Source organism: Nannobrachium achirus (genome assembly GCF_963921795.1).
Source record: "Nannobrachium achirus genome assembly, chromosome: 8".
Taxonomy (NCBI): Eukaryota; Metazoa; Chordata; class Actinopteri; order Myctophiformes; family Myctophidae; genus Nannobrachium; species Nannobrachium achirus.
The window spans coordinates 2,036,322-2,054,632 of record NC_137817.1 but is presented as its reverse complement, the minus strand read 5'-3'; the positions used below and the strand labels follow the sequence as shown (position 1 = coordinate 2,054,632).

Below are 18,311 nucleotides of genomic sequence, written 5' to 3'. Positions count from 1 at the left end.
ACCAAGCCATCCAGGATGGAGGTGAATCATGACCATATAACCTTTGATCCTATGTGAAAACATATTTTAATATTACATTATTTGATATACTACATTTAAGTTCTACCCTTTGTTTAGCGATTTTCAAAATGTTCTTTTCATAGAAAAAAAGGTTATATGGTCATGATTCACCTCCATCCTGGATGGCTTAGTTCGAGGCTTAACATAATTGTTATAAATATTTTTGTAAAAGTCTATGGCGAAAATGAATGGGGAATGACGTAGTGACACCAGGAATCAACTTCCGCTGCGATGCTCTATCATAGTGGTGTAGTGTATCTTGTACACCAGGCCCATTGCAAGTTGCTGTACTCTGTCATCTACTCTGAGCCACCCCACTCTTAACTGGTGAGCAGCGGTGAGGTGAGTCTGATAGGGAAGGTGAAGTAGGACCCTAATTAGTTTATTTTGGGCTGTTTGGAGTTTAGTTTTCAGGGCTTGTGGGGCGTCACGATACCATACGTGGACTCCGTAGTCAAAGAGGGGCTGGATTATTGCACCAGCTATGGTCTTCAGTGTGTGGAAATTGACCATCGGGGCGATCCTCTGTAGGAAACGAGTTCGTTGGTTGATTTTATTTATTACTTTAGAAGTCATCTTTTCACTGGAAAGATTAGCTTCAAGGATGCATCCTAAGTAAGAGATTTCGTTTTTTCGTGTTATGACCTTGTCACCCACTTTGATTGTGAAGTTATCGACTTTTTTGAGGTTATGATTTGATCCAAAGAGGATGGACTCCGTTTTTCCCAGGTGAATTGATAATTTGTTGTCGTTAAGCCATGTGCAGATCTTACTTAGTTCAGAGTTAAGTGTCTTTTCAACCTGCAAGTGGTCCTTGCCCGAGACTAGGAGAGCCGAGTCATCCGCGAACAGGAACAGGTTGCAGTCGCAAGCAGATGCCATGTCGTTCACGTATATTAGGAACAACAGAGGTCCCAGTATGCTACCTTGAGGAACACCACAGCTTACTGGGAGGGGGGGGGGACAGGGTACCGTTAATCTCCACCACCTGTTCCCTCCCCACCAGGTAAGATTGCATCCAACTCACTGCTGCGCTGTCAAGACCGATGGCTTTTAGTTTCTCAATCAGAATAGAATGATTTACGGTGTCAAATGCCTTCTGGAGGTCCATCATGACCATGCCGCTATATTTGCCGTCATCCGCTTCGCGTTTGATTTGGTCGGTCAAATAGAGAAGGCATGTGTCGGTGGAATGAGATTTTCTGAATCCAGATTGGAACTCGTAAATCAGATTATTCTGTTCGTAGACTATTTTCTCCATGACTTTGGATATGGAGCTAAGAATGGAAACGGGACGGTAGTTTCCAGGGTCTAGTTTGCTACCTTTTTTATGCAGGGGGGTTACTTTTGCTAGTTTGAAGTCCTGTGGGACATGACCCTGTTCGATGGAAAGATTAATTATGTGGGTAATGATTGGAGCAATGGTGGCGGCTGAATCTCTGAGAAATCTAGCTGGAATTTTATCAAGGCCAGTGGCCTTGTGTTGAGGTAGGGCGCTCAGTTTTTTAAACACTTCATCAGTTGTCACTGTGGCAAGTTTAAATGGACGTTTCCCTGCTGGTAATAATATTATATAATAGATTTATATCATATTATAATAGAATAATAAACAGGGGGGAAAAAAAGAGAAAACGCCGATCTACAAGCCCACAACGCTTCGCGTCGGTGACTGCTTGTGAGCTTGTAGATCGGTGTTTTTTTCCGGCGGAATAAATGAGGAAATTCTACATCCTGTTTCCGCCCACATACGAGAAAAAAGGTGCATTCGTTTGGTAAATTTGGAACATCCGGTTTTAAAGATTGTAAATCTAAGTCTTCCGTTTTGATTGTTTTGCCTTCAAAATAATATGCCTGCACGAAGTGTCGTCTCCTGTCCAGTGTCCAATTTCTAAAGGTTATATGCACTCCAGGGAACAGCATTTAGGCTATATATATTATTTAATGATATTATTATTATTATATTTGTTTACACAGAATCATATGACTTCGTTTAAATGCTTACTTTTTTTTAAATGCTTTTTTTTAAGGAGTAGTTTACCCCAAAATGTTTTTTTTTCTATCGATGGAGACTTGAGATCAATAATATATATTCTTTGTATTGTCACATTCCTAAGACAATACTTTGATTATTGCGACCGAAGGTTGTTGCGACCGAAGGTACAGGAAGTGATGTCACGTGATGTCAGTGATTCCAGTGATGTGGTACAGAACGTGACATCACTTCCTGTACTGACAGTCAGACAAGCTACGAGATTTCTCAGGGTATAAAAGTCCATATGGTCATTCCCAGAAAAAGAAAAAACCTTTTATGCCCATACATGGAGATTTCTGATGTCATAAATCCCAGGTCGAAAATGAGAATGTTAGGGTAGCCCCGTATGCCCATACATGGAGATCCACAGGCATCAAACCAAGGCCCTAACTCACCAAGGCCCTGCTTGGCATTACTTACGTACGTTTTATGACCATATATGGAGATTCCCATATTGTCAATATTAAGTCCATTATTAAGGATATTATGTTATCAATATTAAGGACATATATGGGAATGTCCATATTTGGTAATGTCCATGGGCATGTTTTGACATAACTATCATGAAGGGGTCTCCATATGAGTAGAATGACGCCAAGAATTGGCGCGACCTCGAGGTCGCATGTCACCCTGGGGTGTCTTACTAGTAATACATGTACATGTACATGTACCATTAACGGTGAGGTGGTTGAGCTTGTGGATAACTACAAATTCCTCGGAGTACACCTGAATAGTTCACTGGACTGGTCGGACAATGCACAGGCGATTCACAGCAAGGGGAAAAGCAGGCTGTTCCTCCTGAGAAGACTGAGATCGTTTGGGGTGTGCAATAGGATGCTACAGATGTTCTATCAGTCTGTCATGGCAAGTGTCCTCTTTTTTGGTATAACATGTTGGGGTGGCAACAACAGAGCAGGTGACACGTTTAACCTAAACAGACTGGTGAAGAAAGCAGGCTCTGTCGTCGGGTCCTCTCTGCAGGGGGTGGAGGAAGTAACCAGTGTGCGCACAGCGAGGAAGCTGGATTCCATCTTGGAGAACTCCTCCCACCCCCTCCATCTAGAGATCACCAGTTACTGGAGTAAGAGAGGAAACGACCGCTTTACCTACCCAGGACGGAGATGTGAGAGATTAGGAAAATCTTTTGTACCGGCTGCCCTTAAGCTGTACAACGAGACACATAACGGACGCTTGAAAAGGTCTCCCTTCCTAACTTAGACTGACGGAACCTTTGCTGTATTGACATTGACCTCTAAGGAACTATTGCTGTATTGACTTTGACCCAAAAGGACCGTCCAGGAAGAGTGCTCATGTGCGTCTTGCGGTGACACGCTTCCTAGTTTCTTCTTTTTTCGCACTGATTTTTTTTTACTTTGCACTATTAGTTTGTGTTGGTAGTTTCTGAGTATTTTTGCTTTGTTTAACAATGACAGTGAGATACTTGTTTGCACTAACTAGCATTGACTGCTATGGTCTTTTTTGCAAGACACTTTATGTATATATACTTATATATTATTCGCCCCCTCTATTGATGCACCTTCTCTTTATTGGTACTGTACTGCTCTTTTTTTTGTTCTCTTGTTTCTTTCCCTCTTATCTATTTTTTCTTACGTCTCTGTAACTTTGTAAATAACTGTATACTGCTGTGCTACTACTGGACAACTGAATTTCCCCCTTGGGATAATAAAGGTATCTATCTATCTATCTATGTACCTCCATTGAATCCGGATGGAGACCCAAATGCATTTGGGTCTCCATCCAAGAATCATTGTGGGCTGGGGTGTAACCACAAGAGAATAATTTGAGGAGACTCATTGTAAGCCCACATTGATAATCATTGTGGGCTTACAATGAGTCTCCTCAAATTCTCTTAAACTATAATATGCGACAAAAACACAAACAAAATATCATTGAACTCAAGTCTCCAGTTACACCCCGCCACTCCGACATGTCTCCATTCCGACACTAACCCTATCTCTTACCCTTACCCTAACCTTAACCTCTATGGAAGTGTTGCCACTACGACAATAAGAAGTCTGCTGTCAGAGTGGCGACATGTCGGGAAAAAAGAAAAAAAAAGAAAAAAAAAACATTTTGGGGGTGAACTACTCCTTTTTAAATGGCTTCAGGGGTACTCTTATTCTGAAGAGAACGGTTACCGGAAATCCTCTATTGTTGCCGAGTTATTGTTGCTGACAGAATAGAGAGAGGAGAGAGAACCCGGTCACACACGCACACACGCACGCAGGCAGGCACACACACACAGTCAAACAGACAGGCAGGCAGGCAGGCAGACAGACAGACAGACAGACAGACAGACAGACAGACAGACAGACAGACAGACAGCTCAACAAAGACAGGTTTCTCTCCATTTCGTCTCTCGTGACTTCTTTTCCTCCTCTTCTTCATACAGAACAGAACAAACCAAAAAGCATAAAGCAACACAAACCCTCACAACACCCTTCTTCACCAACATGGACCCAGGTACGTTACGGCTCACTTGGTGTCCCGTGTTTTCCTGCTGCCATCGATGCATTGTTGTTGTTGTGTGATTTAATTGTTTCATCATTCCTGTTTGTTGTGTTGTGTTGTGCGTTTACCCGTGCACGTGAAGTAGCGTTGGTACACTGTGTGTGTGTGTGTGTGTGTGTGTGTGTGTGAGAGAGAGTGTGAGAGTGTGACAGCTAGCAGCTAACAGGCTAACACAGCAGCAATGCTGTTCGCTTTTCTTTTAAATGGACTTTTATTTTCTAGTAAAAATTTACGAGTTTTCACCTGAAAAGTACAGACTTCTCATTTGAATATTGCGTCATTCATTAAAAACACACTTATGTTACGTACATAACTGTTAACGTAGTTATTAGTAGCCTACATGTCATAAGTTAGCATAATGTGTGAAGTAAACGTTATTTAGCCCATGTCTGCTGCTAGCTAGCAGCATTACACATTTCCACTGGTAACACATTAGATGAGGTCACCAGAACTGACGTAACTGTATTACCCACCGGTATTAAACACATCATAAATAATAATACTAATAATAATGTTGATACCAGAACTGACATAACTTCTCATTTAAAGCCACAGTCCAGTGGTAACATAATTATACAAAGTCACCAGAACTGTTATAACTGTCATTTAAAGCCACATTCCAGGGGTAACATATTAGATGAAGACACCAGAAATGACACAATAACTGCATTCAAACTCAAAGCCATTCCACTGGTGGTAATATTAGATGAAGTCACCAGAACTGTTATAACTGTTATTTAAAGCCATATTCCAGTCGTAAAACTTCAGATTAAGTCACCATAAGAGACATAACAGTGTTATTTAAAGTGATCCCTGACTAATACGACAAATATGTCTTAATACATTATAATTGTCCTCTATAACTACAATGTAAAATTAAAAACACCTTAAATATTTTATTTCTTCTAGAAATAGCTAATCTTTCACTCAGTAGGGGAAATGCCTGTCGCAAGTTGATGATGTCATAAATGTCACGTGTCATTTTTATGGCATGCATGTGCAAAAAAACAAAACACAAAAACATTTGAAATATTGATTTGATGCTCATATTAACCATAGGAAGTATTAAGTTTGTTTTTATTTTCACATGCATGCCATAAATTCCATAGGGATAGATCACACTTGACATTTATGACATCATCAACTTGCGACGGGCATTTCCCCTATTGAGTGAAAGATCAGCTATTTCTAGAATAAATAAAATAATTGAGGTGTTTTTAATTTTACATTGTAGTTATAGAGGACAATTATAATGTATTAAGGCATATTTGTCGTAGTAGTCAGGGATCACTTTAAAGCTATACTGTGTAAGATTCTCAACTAGTGGTCAGTAGCCATATAGCAAACCGCGGTCGCGTTCGCGTCTTTCGCCCGTTTTTCGTACCTTCACACCCCCGCGTCTGCCTCCACAACGCCGAGAGCTATCTTTAGAGGGGTCCCTGGTTCCTGTGCGTTCAGGCATTCCGGAGAAACGGACTATTTCACCCTGCCTGGTAGGCGAGAATTACCTTTTGAGTAAAGAGACACACGGGCGACTACAAATATGGCGACCCCACTTCAAGATGCGCTGCATTGGCCGGTAGTGTACCATGTGTGCATGATCGGCGATGTGATTGGGCAACGTATACACAACGTATACAGATGATGCAGATTACGTAATCATGGCGCGAAATTCTCCCCCCCTCACGGCTCATAGAAAACATATAAAGAGAAGGCTTCAGAAGCTGAAAATAACGGAGTGGGTGTTCTAAAACTTTAGCGATTTAACAGTTAGGACAATTTTAAGATTTGTTTTATAAAAAAAGTTACATAGTAAAACTTTAAAGTCTTATTTTTGTGCTAACACATTAGATGAAGACACCAGAACTGACATCCATCTTCAACCGCTTATCCTGAATCGGGTCGCGGGGGTAACATTTACAACTGAGATTTCCAGAGTTCCCTAAAGACCCTATAATAGTAGGCACCGCGGTGATAAGCTATCCACCGCGGTGTAGTCTTTTTAAGTTACTTCATTACTCGCGGTGAAGAGCTATCCACCGCAAACCTCGGCCCATCACCCCGTTCACTGATTGGTCGATCTAGACCAGTCAGTCACAGTGATAGGACTTCACCGTGACTGACTATGATGGCCTCCACTTGTTTTCTCATTTTAGGTGGATAGCTTATCACCTAAAAGTTGCGGTGATAGGGGGAGGCTCTCTCCATTCCGACATCTCGCCACTCCGAAATTGACTTCTTATTGTCGGAGTGGCGACACTCCCATGGGCCTAAGGTTTAGGGTTAGGGTTAGAGATAGGGTTAGTGTCGGAATGGAGACATGTCGGAAAGGAGACATGTCGGAGTGGAGAGATGCACTCGGTGATAGGCTCTTCACCGCAGCCTCTGATATAAGGGCATAAGTCATATTCCCGTGCTAATGTAGCCTCGGTCGGGGGAGCGAACCCGGGAGCTATGTATACAAGGGCGAGTACGTTACCATTCCACTAAAGAGCCAGGCTCACTAGCGAGCAGCGACACACACACCATAGCCTACAGTTGCCTCCCCTACCAGGCAACTAACGCGCTGTCGACTACCAGGCTTTAGGTCTACGACGTTCGAGGAACTGACGGGGAACTCCGACAGTACCAACCTATTTGTACCGCTGACACCAACGTAGCCTCGGCCGGGAGGGGAACCCGGGACCCCGATATCCGATGGTATTACGATTATACTTGGAGGAAGATTTCTTCCAAAAAACTTTACAGAAAGTGTTAAAATTATGTTGTATGTGGCCACACCCACCAGTTCATTAGGTATGCCTGGTTGTCAGGTGGGTGGTGACCCAGCTGAAGTTAGCCACACCCACAGTGTAAAAGGGGAGGGGATGATATTATGATGTCATTATATCAGTGTATTTCAATTGGGCCTTATGACTCGGGAGGCTTTCAGGAAGACCTATTTGCATATTATAACCACACCTGGGGGTTTATTCGAGTAACTCCATAGACACATACAAAACATATTAGGCCTAACAAAATAAAACTTTGGTTTCCAGTTGGCTGTAATTTTTGGGCTGAGTAGGTAGGGAATTTATTTTATTTTTTATTTTTATTTCTTTGTGGGCATGATGGGTAGCAAGGAATTTTATTTTATTTCCTCATGGAAAGGATGGGTAGGTAGTTTTTTTTTTTTTTTTTTTTTTTTCTATGGCAATGATCGATATGCTTCTTTTTTAATATATTCTGTTTTCCTGAGTTACCAATTTCTAAATCATTAAATGGTTCATGTACACTGCACTTACAAAATAGTGTCTGAAAACAACAAACAATAAACAATTGAAAACTTTGAATAGAATGTCCACACACTGGTTGAATACTTTTGAGTTTTAATTCAACTCTAAGTAAAGTACCAAAGTAAAGTGCTGTATCACTCACATACCAAAAATAAAATAAGAACATTCGAAAGTAAAAATTGAGCTTCGAATTAATTTATATTTAATTAAAACAAATCTGCCGCACTTCTCGCGAGATTCTGGGCGCATGTAACGTTAAAATGTGGCTGGTCTCGCGAGGCAGAAGTCTCCATTCGCCGCCGCAAAAGTGGGCTGATCTACAAGTCCACAATGCGTCGCTGATCCAATACGTTGTGGGCTTGTAGATTAAGGGTGCATGTTTAGCGACACCGTCATACAGCGAAGAATGAACCTCCAGCTTAACTTTCCCTTCACACTGACCGTCCTCCGCCTCGCAGAACACACACAGTGCTTTCACTGCTTTGCCTCCGAGTTAAACTAGCTCACGTTTAATCACACAATGTAACTTTAATTGATTCAGAATGATAACGAGTCAAGCTGAAACGGGCGACTCATTTGGTAGTGACGGGAAGGCAGACTGTTTACGAGACTTCTCCACCGAGTCTCCCCTCACACAGCCACGGTAACGGTAAAACTCCCTCCGTCACACTACTCTTGTAGACTACCTAATTTGGTTCAAACGAAAACATAATCCATTGGTGTGATTATAATTGCTCGTTTCACGTCGTGGTTGTTCCACTTCCAACTTCCATCACAGCTGCTGTGACGCTTCGCATAGACGATGCGATGCTGCTGCTCTTGCTTTTACCAACGCCAGTCGCCAGGCACGTGCACACAGACATCAAACGGGGCTTGAGCCCCTGCCCTTTTAACTCATACAGTGCCAGGCAACTTTTAGGGCGACTTTCTCACTATGGGCTTCCCTGCCAAGCGACTTTGGGCGACTTTTACTTAGAAAAAAAAAAAAAAAAAAAAATTTTTTTTTTTTTTTTTTTAAATCTTTTTGGACCCCATTAAATCTAGTAAACATGATTTCAATCGCGATTTTGCATGTTCCACCCCCATACAACCCCATATTTATACAGGGCAGCCATCTTTGTTTACATAACATGTAAAACATAATGGCTATTATCTCAAGAATGCCTGAACGGATTTCCAATCTTTTTTTTTGTTTGAAAGCTGTGAACAGCCTGCACAAACATGGTGCATGATCTGTGCATGGGTGTGCATGATCTGTGCACTACAAATTACATGGAAGTCTATGGAGAGGGCTGGCACTAATGCCACTCGAGGGCATTTTTAATTGGCAGTAAGTGAGTTAAGAGAGAATTGTCCACCAAAGGGCCCTTTTAGAAATGTCAGCCCCTGCCTCTCTTAACATTCTCTGCACGTCCCTGACCAACGCGTCTCCTCGCGATGACGCTGAATAGTAAAACAAAACATTTGCGCACATGATATTTTAGACGAAAGAAAACTTTGATTAAACTTCGCGAATGTGGTCGCACCAAATATATTTTTTGTAAGACGTTTTTGATCGACTCGTCGGATTTTGACTTAATTTTTTTTATTTTTTTATTTTCACTCCAAATGCCAATAACATCATCTGGGTCGCACGTATTTAATAGGGTCGGTCGCCAACCGGAAACCAACATATTATTTTGTTAGGCCTTATAACCACACCTGGGGGTCTGTTAGAGTAACGTTAACTCCATAGACACATACAAAACATATTATAACCACACCTGGTGGTCTGTTAGAGTAACGTTAACTCCATAGACACATCCACTATTAAGACACCTCAGGGTGACATGCGACCTCGCCCTAAAGGACCACAGTGTTTCTCTGACGATTCTAGTTGTTATCATTCTGGGGGGAGTTTGTTCATGTTTTTGTGAGGGTATCAACCCTAGGAGACACGGGGAAACATGCAAACTCCACACAGAGGCCCTATCGCCAACCCCATCGAGGGTGTGAGCGATGGGGCCTAAACATGGAAATGTGGAGAACACTATATATGGAGATAGTCCAGTCCATCATGTCATAATGGGACTACCGTCATAGACAGTAGCCATTGTTAGGCCGGAGTCAATGGCTGTGTCTATGACGGTAGTTCCATATGACATATTGGACTAGACTATCTCCATATATAGTGTTATCCACATCTCCATGTTAGGACTCATATATGGGCATAAAAAGTATGTCATGTGACATCACTTCCTGTACAGACAGTCAGCCATTGACTCCGGATTAACAATGGCTACTGTCTATGACGGTAGTCCCATATGACATATTGGACTAGACTATCTCCATATATAGTGTTATCCACATCTCCATGTTTAGACAGCCAATGACTCCGGCCTAACAATGGCTACTTTCTATGACGGTAGTCCCATATGACATGATGGACTGGACTATCTCCATATATAGTGTTATCCACATTTCGTGTAGCCGCCCTGTACAGGAAGTGATGTCACAACTCGCTGACATCACACTGACATCACAGAGGATACGGAAGGACGGTCACGAGGATACGGAAGGAAGGAAGGAAGGAAGGAAGGACAGACACTCAAGCGACACGATTCTTCAGAGTATATGCGACCTTCGGTCGCAAAAAAAAACATATTATAACCACACCTGGGGGTCTGTTCGAGTAAGGTTAACTCCATAGACACATACAAAACATATTATAACCACACCTGGGGGTCTGTTTGAGTAAGGTTAACTCCATAGACACATACACAACAGAAATTCTATAAAACTATGGCACCATCTCTTTAATTATAGTCCACTAGTAACACACCCCTGTTGAAGTCACCACATCTGTCTTATTCCAGCGGTAACACATTAGGTGAAGTCACCAGATCTGACGTAACAAAGGATATTCCAGAACCAAGACACCAACTCTTACATAACTCACTAATGCGTCTTGTAATGCATTATAATGTTCTCCACTGCTGAGACGATTAGGGAATCCTGACGCCAAGCTGTCAAAACTCATTTCCTATGAAATTAAATGATCATAATGTTTTAGAGACAACAGGGTCCATAATATTTGATCAGTTGATTCATTTCGTGGCCGTTAGATATGGAGCTATTGTTTATTTCTTCATATGAACGTTAATGTTTAACAGCATGTGTCATTTGTTGTGTGTAACCAGTGTGAGTCACTAAAACTCTGACTCAGTGACGCTGATCTCGTGATGAAGAAGTCGTTTCCTCATTTAGTAATCAGTCGACCCATTAAAGGGACAGTTATGTTTTTATCTATCAATTATCCCCCCCCATCCTCTCCATGAGGGGAGTAATGGGAGGAGAATTCATGGATGTTGTTTGGTTTTTGTCTCATTCCTAAGTCAATAATTTGATGACCAGACAGATCCAAACTGTTCATTTGAGGGACAGAAGTACTAGTGAGGGAAAGTTAGCCACAACTACTTTTGTGTGTCCATGAGACATAATATTGGCAATACAAAAAAAAAAAATGGTTAGGGTAGGGTTTGAATTCATGAAAACTATTCAAGATCAGGCGGGTAAGCACACATCATGACACACAGGATAACATGATGCAATCTGACAAGGAACACTCAAACACAGGGTTTAAAATATAGGGACTAACAGGACACAGGTGAACTTGAATGACATGATTGGCTAAGCCTTAGCCAATTAGGCCTATTTTATGGCCAAGGAGCCATTTTTACTGATAACTAATGGTTGGAATGGATTCAGCAGCCCAAATATACCCTAATTACACACCCAATATGCTCATATTGGTCATTTTTTATTTTCCCCCCTTTAATCCCAGGCCCTCGGGATACCCCCAACTTTGATTGGCTCCCACAAAGTATGTCAAGGGAGTTGGAGTTAAGAGGTGATAGTAGACACCTTTAGGAACACATTTGTGAAGAAATATATTGATTTAGATTTTGTACCGCTTGTATGGGACAATGTGGGATTGATGTCATATTGGACAATATGACTAATACAGCATATTGATATTTCTCATGTTGTTTTAACAGGCTTAAAAACATATCTTTTTACCATTTCACTTATTAGTTTAGACCAATGTTGCTGCAGCAGTTCCTTCTGTACATTGTCTCTCAACCAAATAAATGTGTCCATTACCGTATCATTCAATAAAAGCACAGCCCAGCCTATAAAGTGTTCACGTGCTGCTAGAGCAGTGCTGTGTCCAGTGTGGTCCAGTCTAGCTTGCTGTGAGCTCACGTTAAAGGACAACTCCGCCCTAAATCACTTCTAGGCAGAACCCAGCATCCCTCATTACATAAAGTGGAGCCTATAAGCCTACACTGTTAGCCTTTTCACTGCAGATTTACAGTAAAGTACTGGCAGCACGTGTTCTATCTACTGCTTTTTGGCTGTCTCTTACTGTATTTGGAATTACAGTATATTACTGAAAATAGATGTACAGTTAAATACTGCTTTCCTGTTCAAAGTTTTTCAGTAACTTACTGTATTCAGTAACTTACTGTATTCCTTCTCAAAGTTTCTCAGTAACCTAATGTATATTATAGTATTTAAACTAATTCTATAGTATGTGCAGATTCTGCAGAATGTTGACATTGTTAAAATTGGGACAACACAGAGATGATTAGCATTGGTCCAAGCTTCTTGGACCAATGCTAATCATCTCTGTATAGTCCCAATCTTAACAATGTCTGTGACATTCTTAAAATTGGAACAATACAGAGATAATACAAGATAAGCCTGGTCCAAATCTCAACCCCTGTTAACGTTTTTCCTTTTCCAACCACTGGCGTGAGCAAGCTGAACCCTAACCTAGCGATAGCAGCTAGGGTTAGGGTTGATGCTCAAATACTGACAAATCAAATTCTGACAATGTCAGTCAGCTTGCCTAGGCAGACACATGGAGATGACACATTAAGCATTTTTAGCTCCCAGAAGCTTCAAAAATGCCCCTAATAACTAGACAAATGCTTTACCCAGATACTTTGCTGTCTTCTTCCCAGGATGCTTTGCTGTTAAGAGCAAATTTACAGCAATTCCTAACAATAATGACATTCTCTTTAATTGCTGTAAAAATATATTTTTTCCCTCCCAGAATGCTTTGCTGTTAACAGCAAATTTACAGCAATTCCTATGATAATGACATTCTCATAAATTGCTGTAAAAAAGTAATTTTCTCTCCCAGAATGCTTTGCTGTTTACAGTATAATACTGTCTGATACTAATACAGTATAATACTGTTCCGATTTTTGCTATACATTTACAGCAAGGGCTAACAGTGTATCACTTTTACACTATTTGTTGCGGTCAAAAGTGATTTTCTTTTTCATGAATGTGTTACTAGTTGTCATTACAAACACATCCATGCCTTGGTTGTACCACACAAGCCACCACAATCTCATACATCATGTTTTGGGGTGAGCATTTGGCACAACTGCCAATCAAAGTGACTGTACTGGCCAATCACAGGGCATCTTCTCCGGGACTTGGCAAAATAAAAGCATAACATTATCGGCCGATCGCGATCACTCACCGATCAATCGGCACGTCTCTAACACATGCACATTGATGCATTACCGGAGCCTACCAGTCACAATGTGGGACAGTGTCGGAATTTGTGGGACGCCTGAAAAGTCATGGAAATGTGGGACTGTCCCACGCAAAGGGGACATGATGTCATCTGGTCTCCCTATATAAGGGTGAAAGTAGGTGAAGTGTTCCTTTAGCACAGTGTTTCTCAACCACTGGTCCTGGGGACCTTTGGTGTGCCCCTGAGAAGGGTCAAGTGTGCCCCTTGAAACTGCTTGAAAGCCAGTATTGTATTTATCATTTTAAAAATGATTTAAACTTGTGAAAACGGCCGATCTACAAGCACACAACGCCTCGCACCGCGAGGCGTTGTGTGCTTGTAGATCTGCTGTTTTCACTACTGTTGTGCGACAGCCTTGTATGATGAAGCAAGGCTTTGCTTTGCGAAGAAACGTACACATTTGAAACTTAAATACAAGGTTTCTTCCCGACAGTAACAATATTTACACTCCCCGTATTATGTTGGTGTGCCCATGGATTCTTGGGACATAAAGTGTGCCCATGCAGAAAAAAAGGTTGAGAAACACTGCTTTAGCAGTTAGTCAAGGATTCAGTGGTATTGGCATCATGTAGTTAACATTCACTTCCTTCCAGGCTGTGCTCTGGCCTCCCTCCATAGAAAACCAGTTGTGTTCAGCATGTTGATCACATTCTGAACAAGAGTTCTGAGTCTGAGTTCTGAGTCTGTCACGTCGTGACACGTTGTGAGCTTGTAGATCCGCTATTGTTTGGCGAAGACATTTGATAGAGTGAAAAAAATACTGTATACTGTACCCCCCCCCCCCCCCCCCCCACCCTGACGAGCACTAAGAGTCGAGGCATTACATTTTGTATAACACAGTTCTATGGGAAAATTGCAGAGCGTTGTAAGCATGTAGATCTGCAATTATCACAATCTCTGCCTCTAATATTTGACAATTTGGCCAATGTTTAATTTAAAAGGTATTAAAAAGTCCTTCAATTGTCAATTTAGAAATGTGCAGATACCCTCTATACACTTAAACTTTATGTTGTTTTGTTCACTGTTGAGTGAGAAAACAGTGTTCCACATTAAGCTAATCATCTGGGGACCCCCCAAAATATTTTGGGGACCCCCTTGGGGGTCCCGACCCACAGGTTGAGAACCACTGCGCTAGGATTGCCCATGTTTTGACTGATTAGTTTTGTTTTGCTTATACCGGTATTTTGATCAAAAAGCGCACAAATCATTTCAAATCAATTAGAACAACTTAAATATACATTTAGAAACTAATTCACTTTTTTAAAAATGTTTGTAGAAAAACAAAAAGGATAAGAAGAAAACGTCAGTAGATGGATCCTGTTCCAAGGCGATATGAAATGAGGTGTTGTCTCTTTAAGAGGCTGCTGGCTCTGCTCCTGAGAGTCTGACTCACAGCCAAATGTTCCTGCCTTCAGGACTGTTCTGTTCTCTGAAACGTTTAGCTTCCTCATTCTGTCTTCTGTCTGCTGCTTCTGATCTGATCTGACAGACAGTCTGATTGACAGCTGACATTCTGATTGACAGCTGATCAACTCTGATGCTGCCAAACTGTTTTCAGAGAGACCATGTGACTTAATGTATCATACATGACCATTTCGGGCCGTGTCAGAGCCACTTTAAACCTGTATAAAAATGGATTATGGGCAATTTAACACTTATTTCTTTACTTTCTGGGGCTGTGCGATAAAAAAAAAACCAACAAAACAAACATCAGATCCGGAAGACAGAGCACGCTGGCCACGTTCAGGTGTTTAGGCAGATATCTCGTGTTGTGTTTATAGACGGTTGTTGCGTCTCCTCTCAAACGAGAAAGCAAACTCCACCTGCCCGGACGTTTTATTTACCTGCTGGGGGCAGGTGGACAAGCCTTGGTGTCGATGCCTGTATAGTATAATGTTTGTGTCTTCATCCAGGCTTGTGTCAGCAGAAGGTGTCTATTTTTTTATAACATATCGTCACTGCCGGGTAGAAACCTTTTATCTCCAAGTTTCAAATGTGTACGACACGTGTACGACACGTCTTTTGGTAAAGCAAAGCCCTGCTTCGTCATACAAGGCCGTCGCACAAAGGTAGTGAAAACAGCAGATCTACAAGCACACAACGCCTCGCGGTGCGAGGCGTTGTGTGCTTTGTAGATCGGCTGTTTTCACTAGTTTAAATAATTTTTAAAATGATAAATGCAAAACGAACGGTTTTGGACATACAAAGGTTTTCACCCGACAACGACGATATGTTTATAAATTATAACATTCGATATATGACTTCCTCCAGGCCTGTGTCAGCAGAAGGTGTACAGTATGCCTTTATAAGTTTATATAACATAAGTTTATATCAGTGTTTCTCAATCTTTTTTTTGGCTTGAGTACCCCCTTTCCCTGACACCATTTTGCTCATACAACTGCAATTAAAAGAAATAATGGTAAGCCTAGGCCTATATGATGCTATGATAACCCCCCCATTTTAATAATACAAAATCACAAATAATTAATGGAGTGAAAGAGTTTCAAACAGTGTTTCCTGAGCACTGAGCAGAATAATTTTTAACACTGTGGCCAAAACATTTCAGTCCAGTTTTCATGTCAATATTAAACTTTCAAGCACATCCCAGATGCCTGGTACTATATCATTTGTGGTAGCAACTATCAGGCTCACACCAATTTCTCCATGTATCATCATTAAACATAACAGTAAATGTTTTTTTCCCCTCCTAATTCAATGTTTTTTTTTATTCTTTAACTATGAATAACATCATGTCTTCAGGAGGGCATTTTCTGAGTACCCCCTGCAGTACCCCCATTTGAGAAATAATGCAGTAACATATGGTACCAGTAAGACTCCCTAATCGGGAGATAAGCGACCGTAGGTGGCTTATCTCCACAAATAGGGCTAAAATTTGTTTTTCCAAAATCTTCCTGATCCATGTTGATGACATGAGTGTAGACATGCTGTGTAGTGATATTCGTGATTTTAGGGCAAAAACTGTAGGAGCAGTGTCCAAAAATGTGTTTTAAAAATCGGCCTGAAGGTAATGTGTCCCTCCAGGCCTGTGTCAGCAGAAGGTGTACAGTATGTCTTTATAAGTTTATATATAACATAAGTTCATATATAACATATTATGGTATAATGTGTTCGTCCAGGCCTGTGTCAGCAGAAGGTGACGGCCTTCACCAAGCGGCTGCGCTCGGAGCCTCGCTACCTCCTGGCCCAGAACGTGTCCACGTGCATCGACCCTCTGGAGGCCTGTCTGCACCGCCAGACCGTGCAGGACACCGTGCACATCTTCCAGCACTCTGTCCCCACCGAGGGCAAGCCTGTCACCAACCAGAAGAACTCAGGTAATGATAGTCTGTTTCTAACCAGAAGAACTCAGGTAATGATAGTCTGTTTTTAACCCAGGGGTTTTCAAAGTGGGTGACGGGGCACCCTGGGGTGCCGCGACGGCAGTCCAGGGGTGCTTGAAATTCATTTGGACATTTTGAAAATATATTTATTATCATTTTAAACTTGAAGTACAAAGTTATTTTCTGTCAGTTCTAACCAAAATGGCTGTTATCTCAACTTTTTCCTCACAACATAATGACTAAAATATCGTCACTGTCGGGCAGAAACCTTGTATTTCCAAGTTACAAGACGCACAAAATTAGTGAAAACAGCCGATCTACAAGCACACGTTGTGTGCAAGTTAAGTCACATCCGCTTTATCTCGCACTCATCGTTTCTATTACCGTGCCCCAGACTGTATGCCGGGAGCATTTGCAAATCGCGTTAGGCAACAGTCTGGCCACGCGAGACTAGCCTTTTTCTAACCAGAAGAACTCGGGTAACTGCGACCGCCAGGGAGCATTTAGTATCAAAACACAGAGCCTTCATCCGTTGTCAGTCACGTTAATTCCCCTACAGTGATGTCATTACGTGCGCATCCCGCATCAAAAACTCATTCAAGTCGCCCAGGGACTCATTCATGTCATGGTCCTGGGGTCCCGGGGATGCGCCATCCATGTTAAAATAATTTACTGGGTCGCGGTAAAAGAAAAACATTTTAAAATTCCACAGACACCACCATTGTTCATGGGTGAAAGCATCCTACTTTACCCTACGTTAACACAAATAAAATCCACGTAGAAAGTCTTAAACAGGCGATAGAAACGTTAATGTTTTGATTCCACCGACGTCCGAAGCCATTTTGCACGCCCAAATTCACCAGGGGCACATGTTTTAGTAGTTTTAGTAGTTCTAAGTTCAAACATTAGCCAAATTGTAAAATACATATAAGAAATAGGCAAACATTTTGAAAATAGCCGATCTACAAGCTCACAGCGCTCGAAAACATTGTATTGAGGACTGATAAAACTTTTCTGGGACCCATTTGAATGACCACCTGTGGGTCCCGGGACCCTGAATGACCACCTGTGGGTCCCGGGACCCAATACATTGAAAACCTAGTAACATCACTTCCCGTAGTGTGCATGCCAAGTCGCTAGATGATGGTAAGTGACGCACATCTGGCAGCAGCAAGAAACTATCAGCTGACGTCAAGCACCTGCATGTGTCGAGTTAGAGTAGCGCTATTCAACCTGCAGCCGGCATGTCTATGCGGCCCATCATGGTCATACCAATACAAATATTTTTTGGACTTTCAGGGTGGACAAATACTTTCTGATGTAATTTTTCAGTTTCACAACTGAAACATTTTCCACAACTTTCCAACATCCCATCATGCATTGCGAAGAAGGTTTTGCGGCAGTTTCCGGCGCCTCAGCCGAGTGTGATCTACAAGCTCACAACGGTTGCATCTGCGACGCGACGTGAGCTTGTA

The 18,311-nt window shown here is 41.8% G+C and overlaps 1 protein-coding gene across 1 annotated transcript in view; it reads left to right on the top strand.

The window, feature by feature from the left end:
• The first annotated feature begins 4,311 nt into the window (after positions 1-4,311).
• blmh (bleomycin hydrolase) overlaps positions 4,312-18,311 on the top strand; it is an 84,595-nt gene continuing 70,595 nt past the window's right edge. The window contains exons 1-2 of the mRNA XM_080732186.1: positions 4,312-4,576; positions 16,633-16,830. Coding sequence (XP_080588312.1) covers positions 4,567-4,576; positions 16,633-16,830 — 208 coding nt within the window. The 5' untranslated portion in view covers positions 4,312-4,566. The remainder of the gene's footprint in view (positions 4,577-16,632; positions 16,831-18,311) is intronic.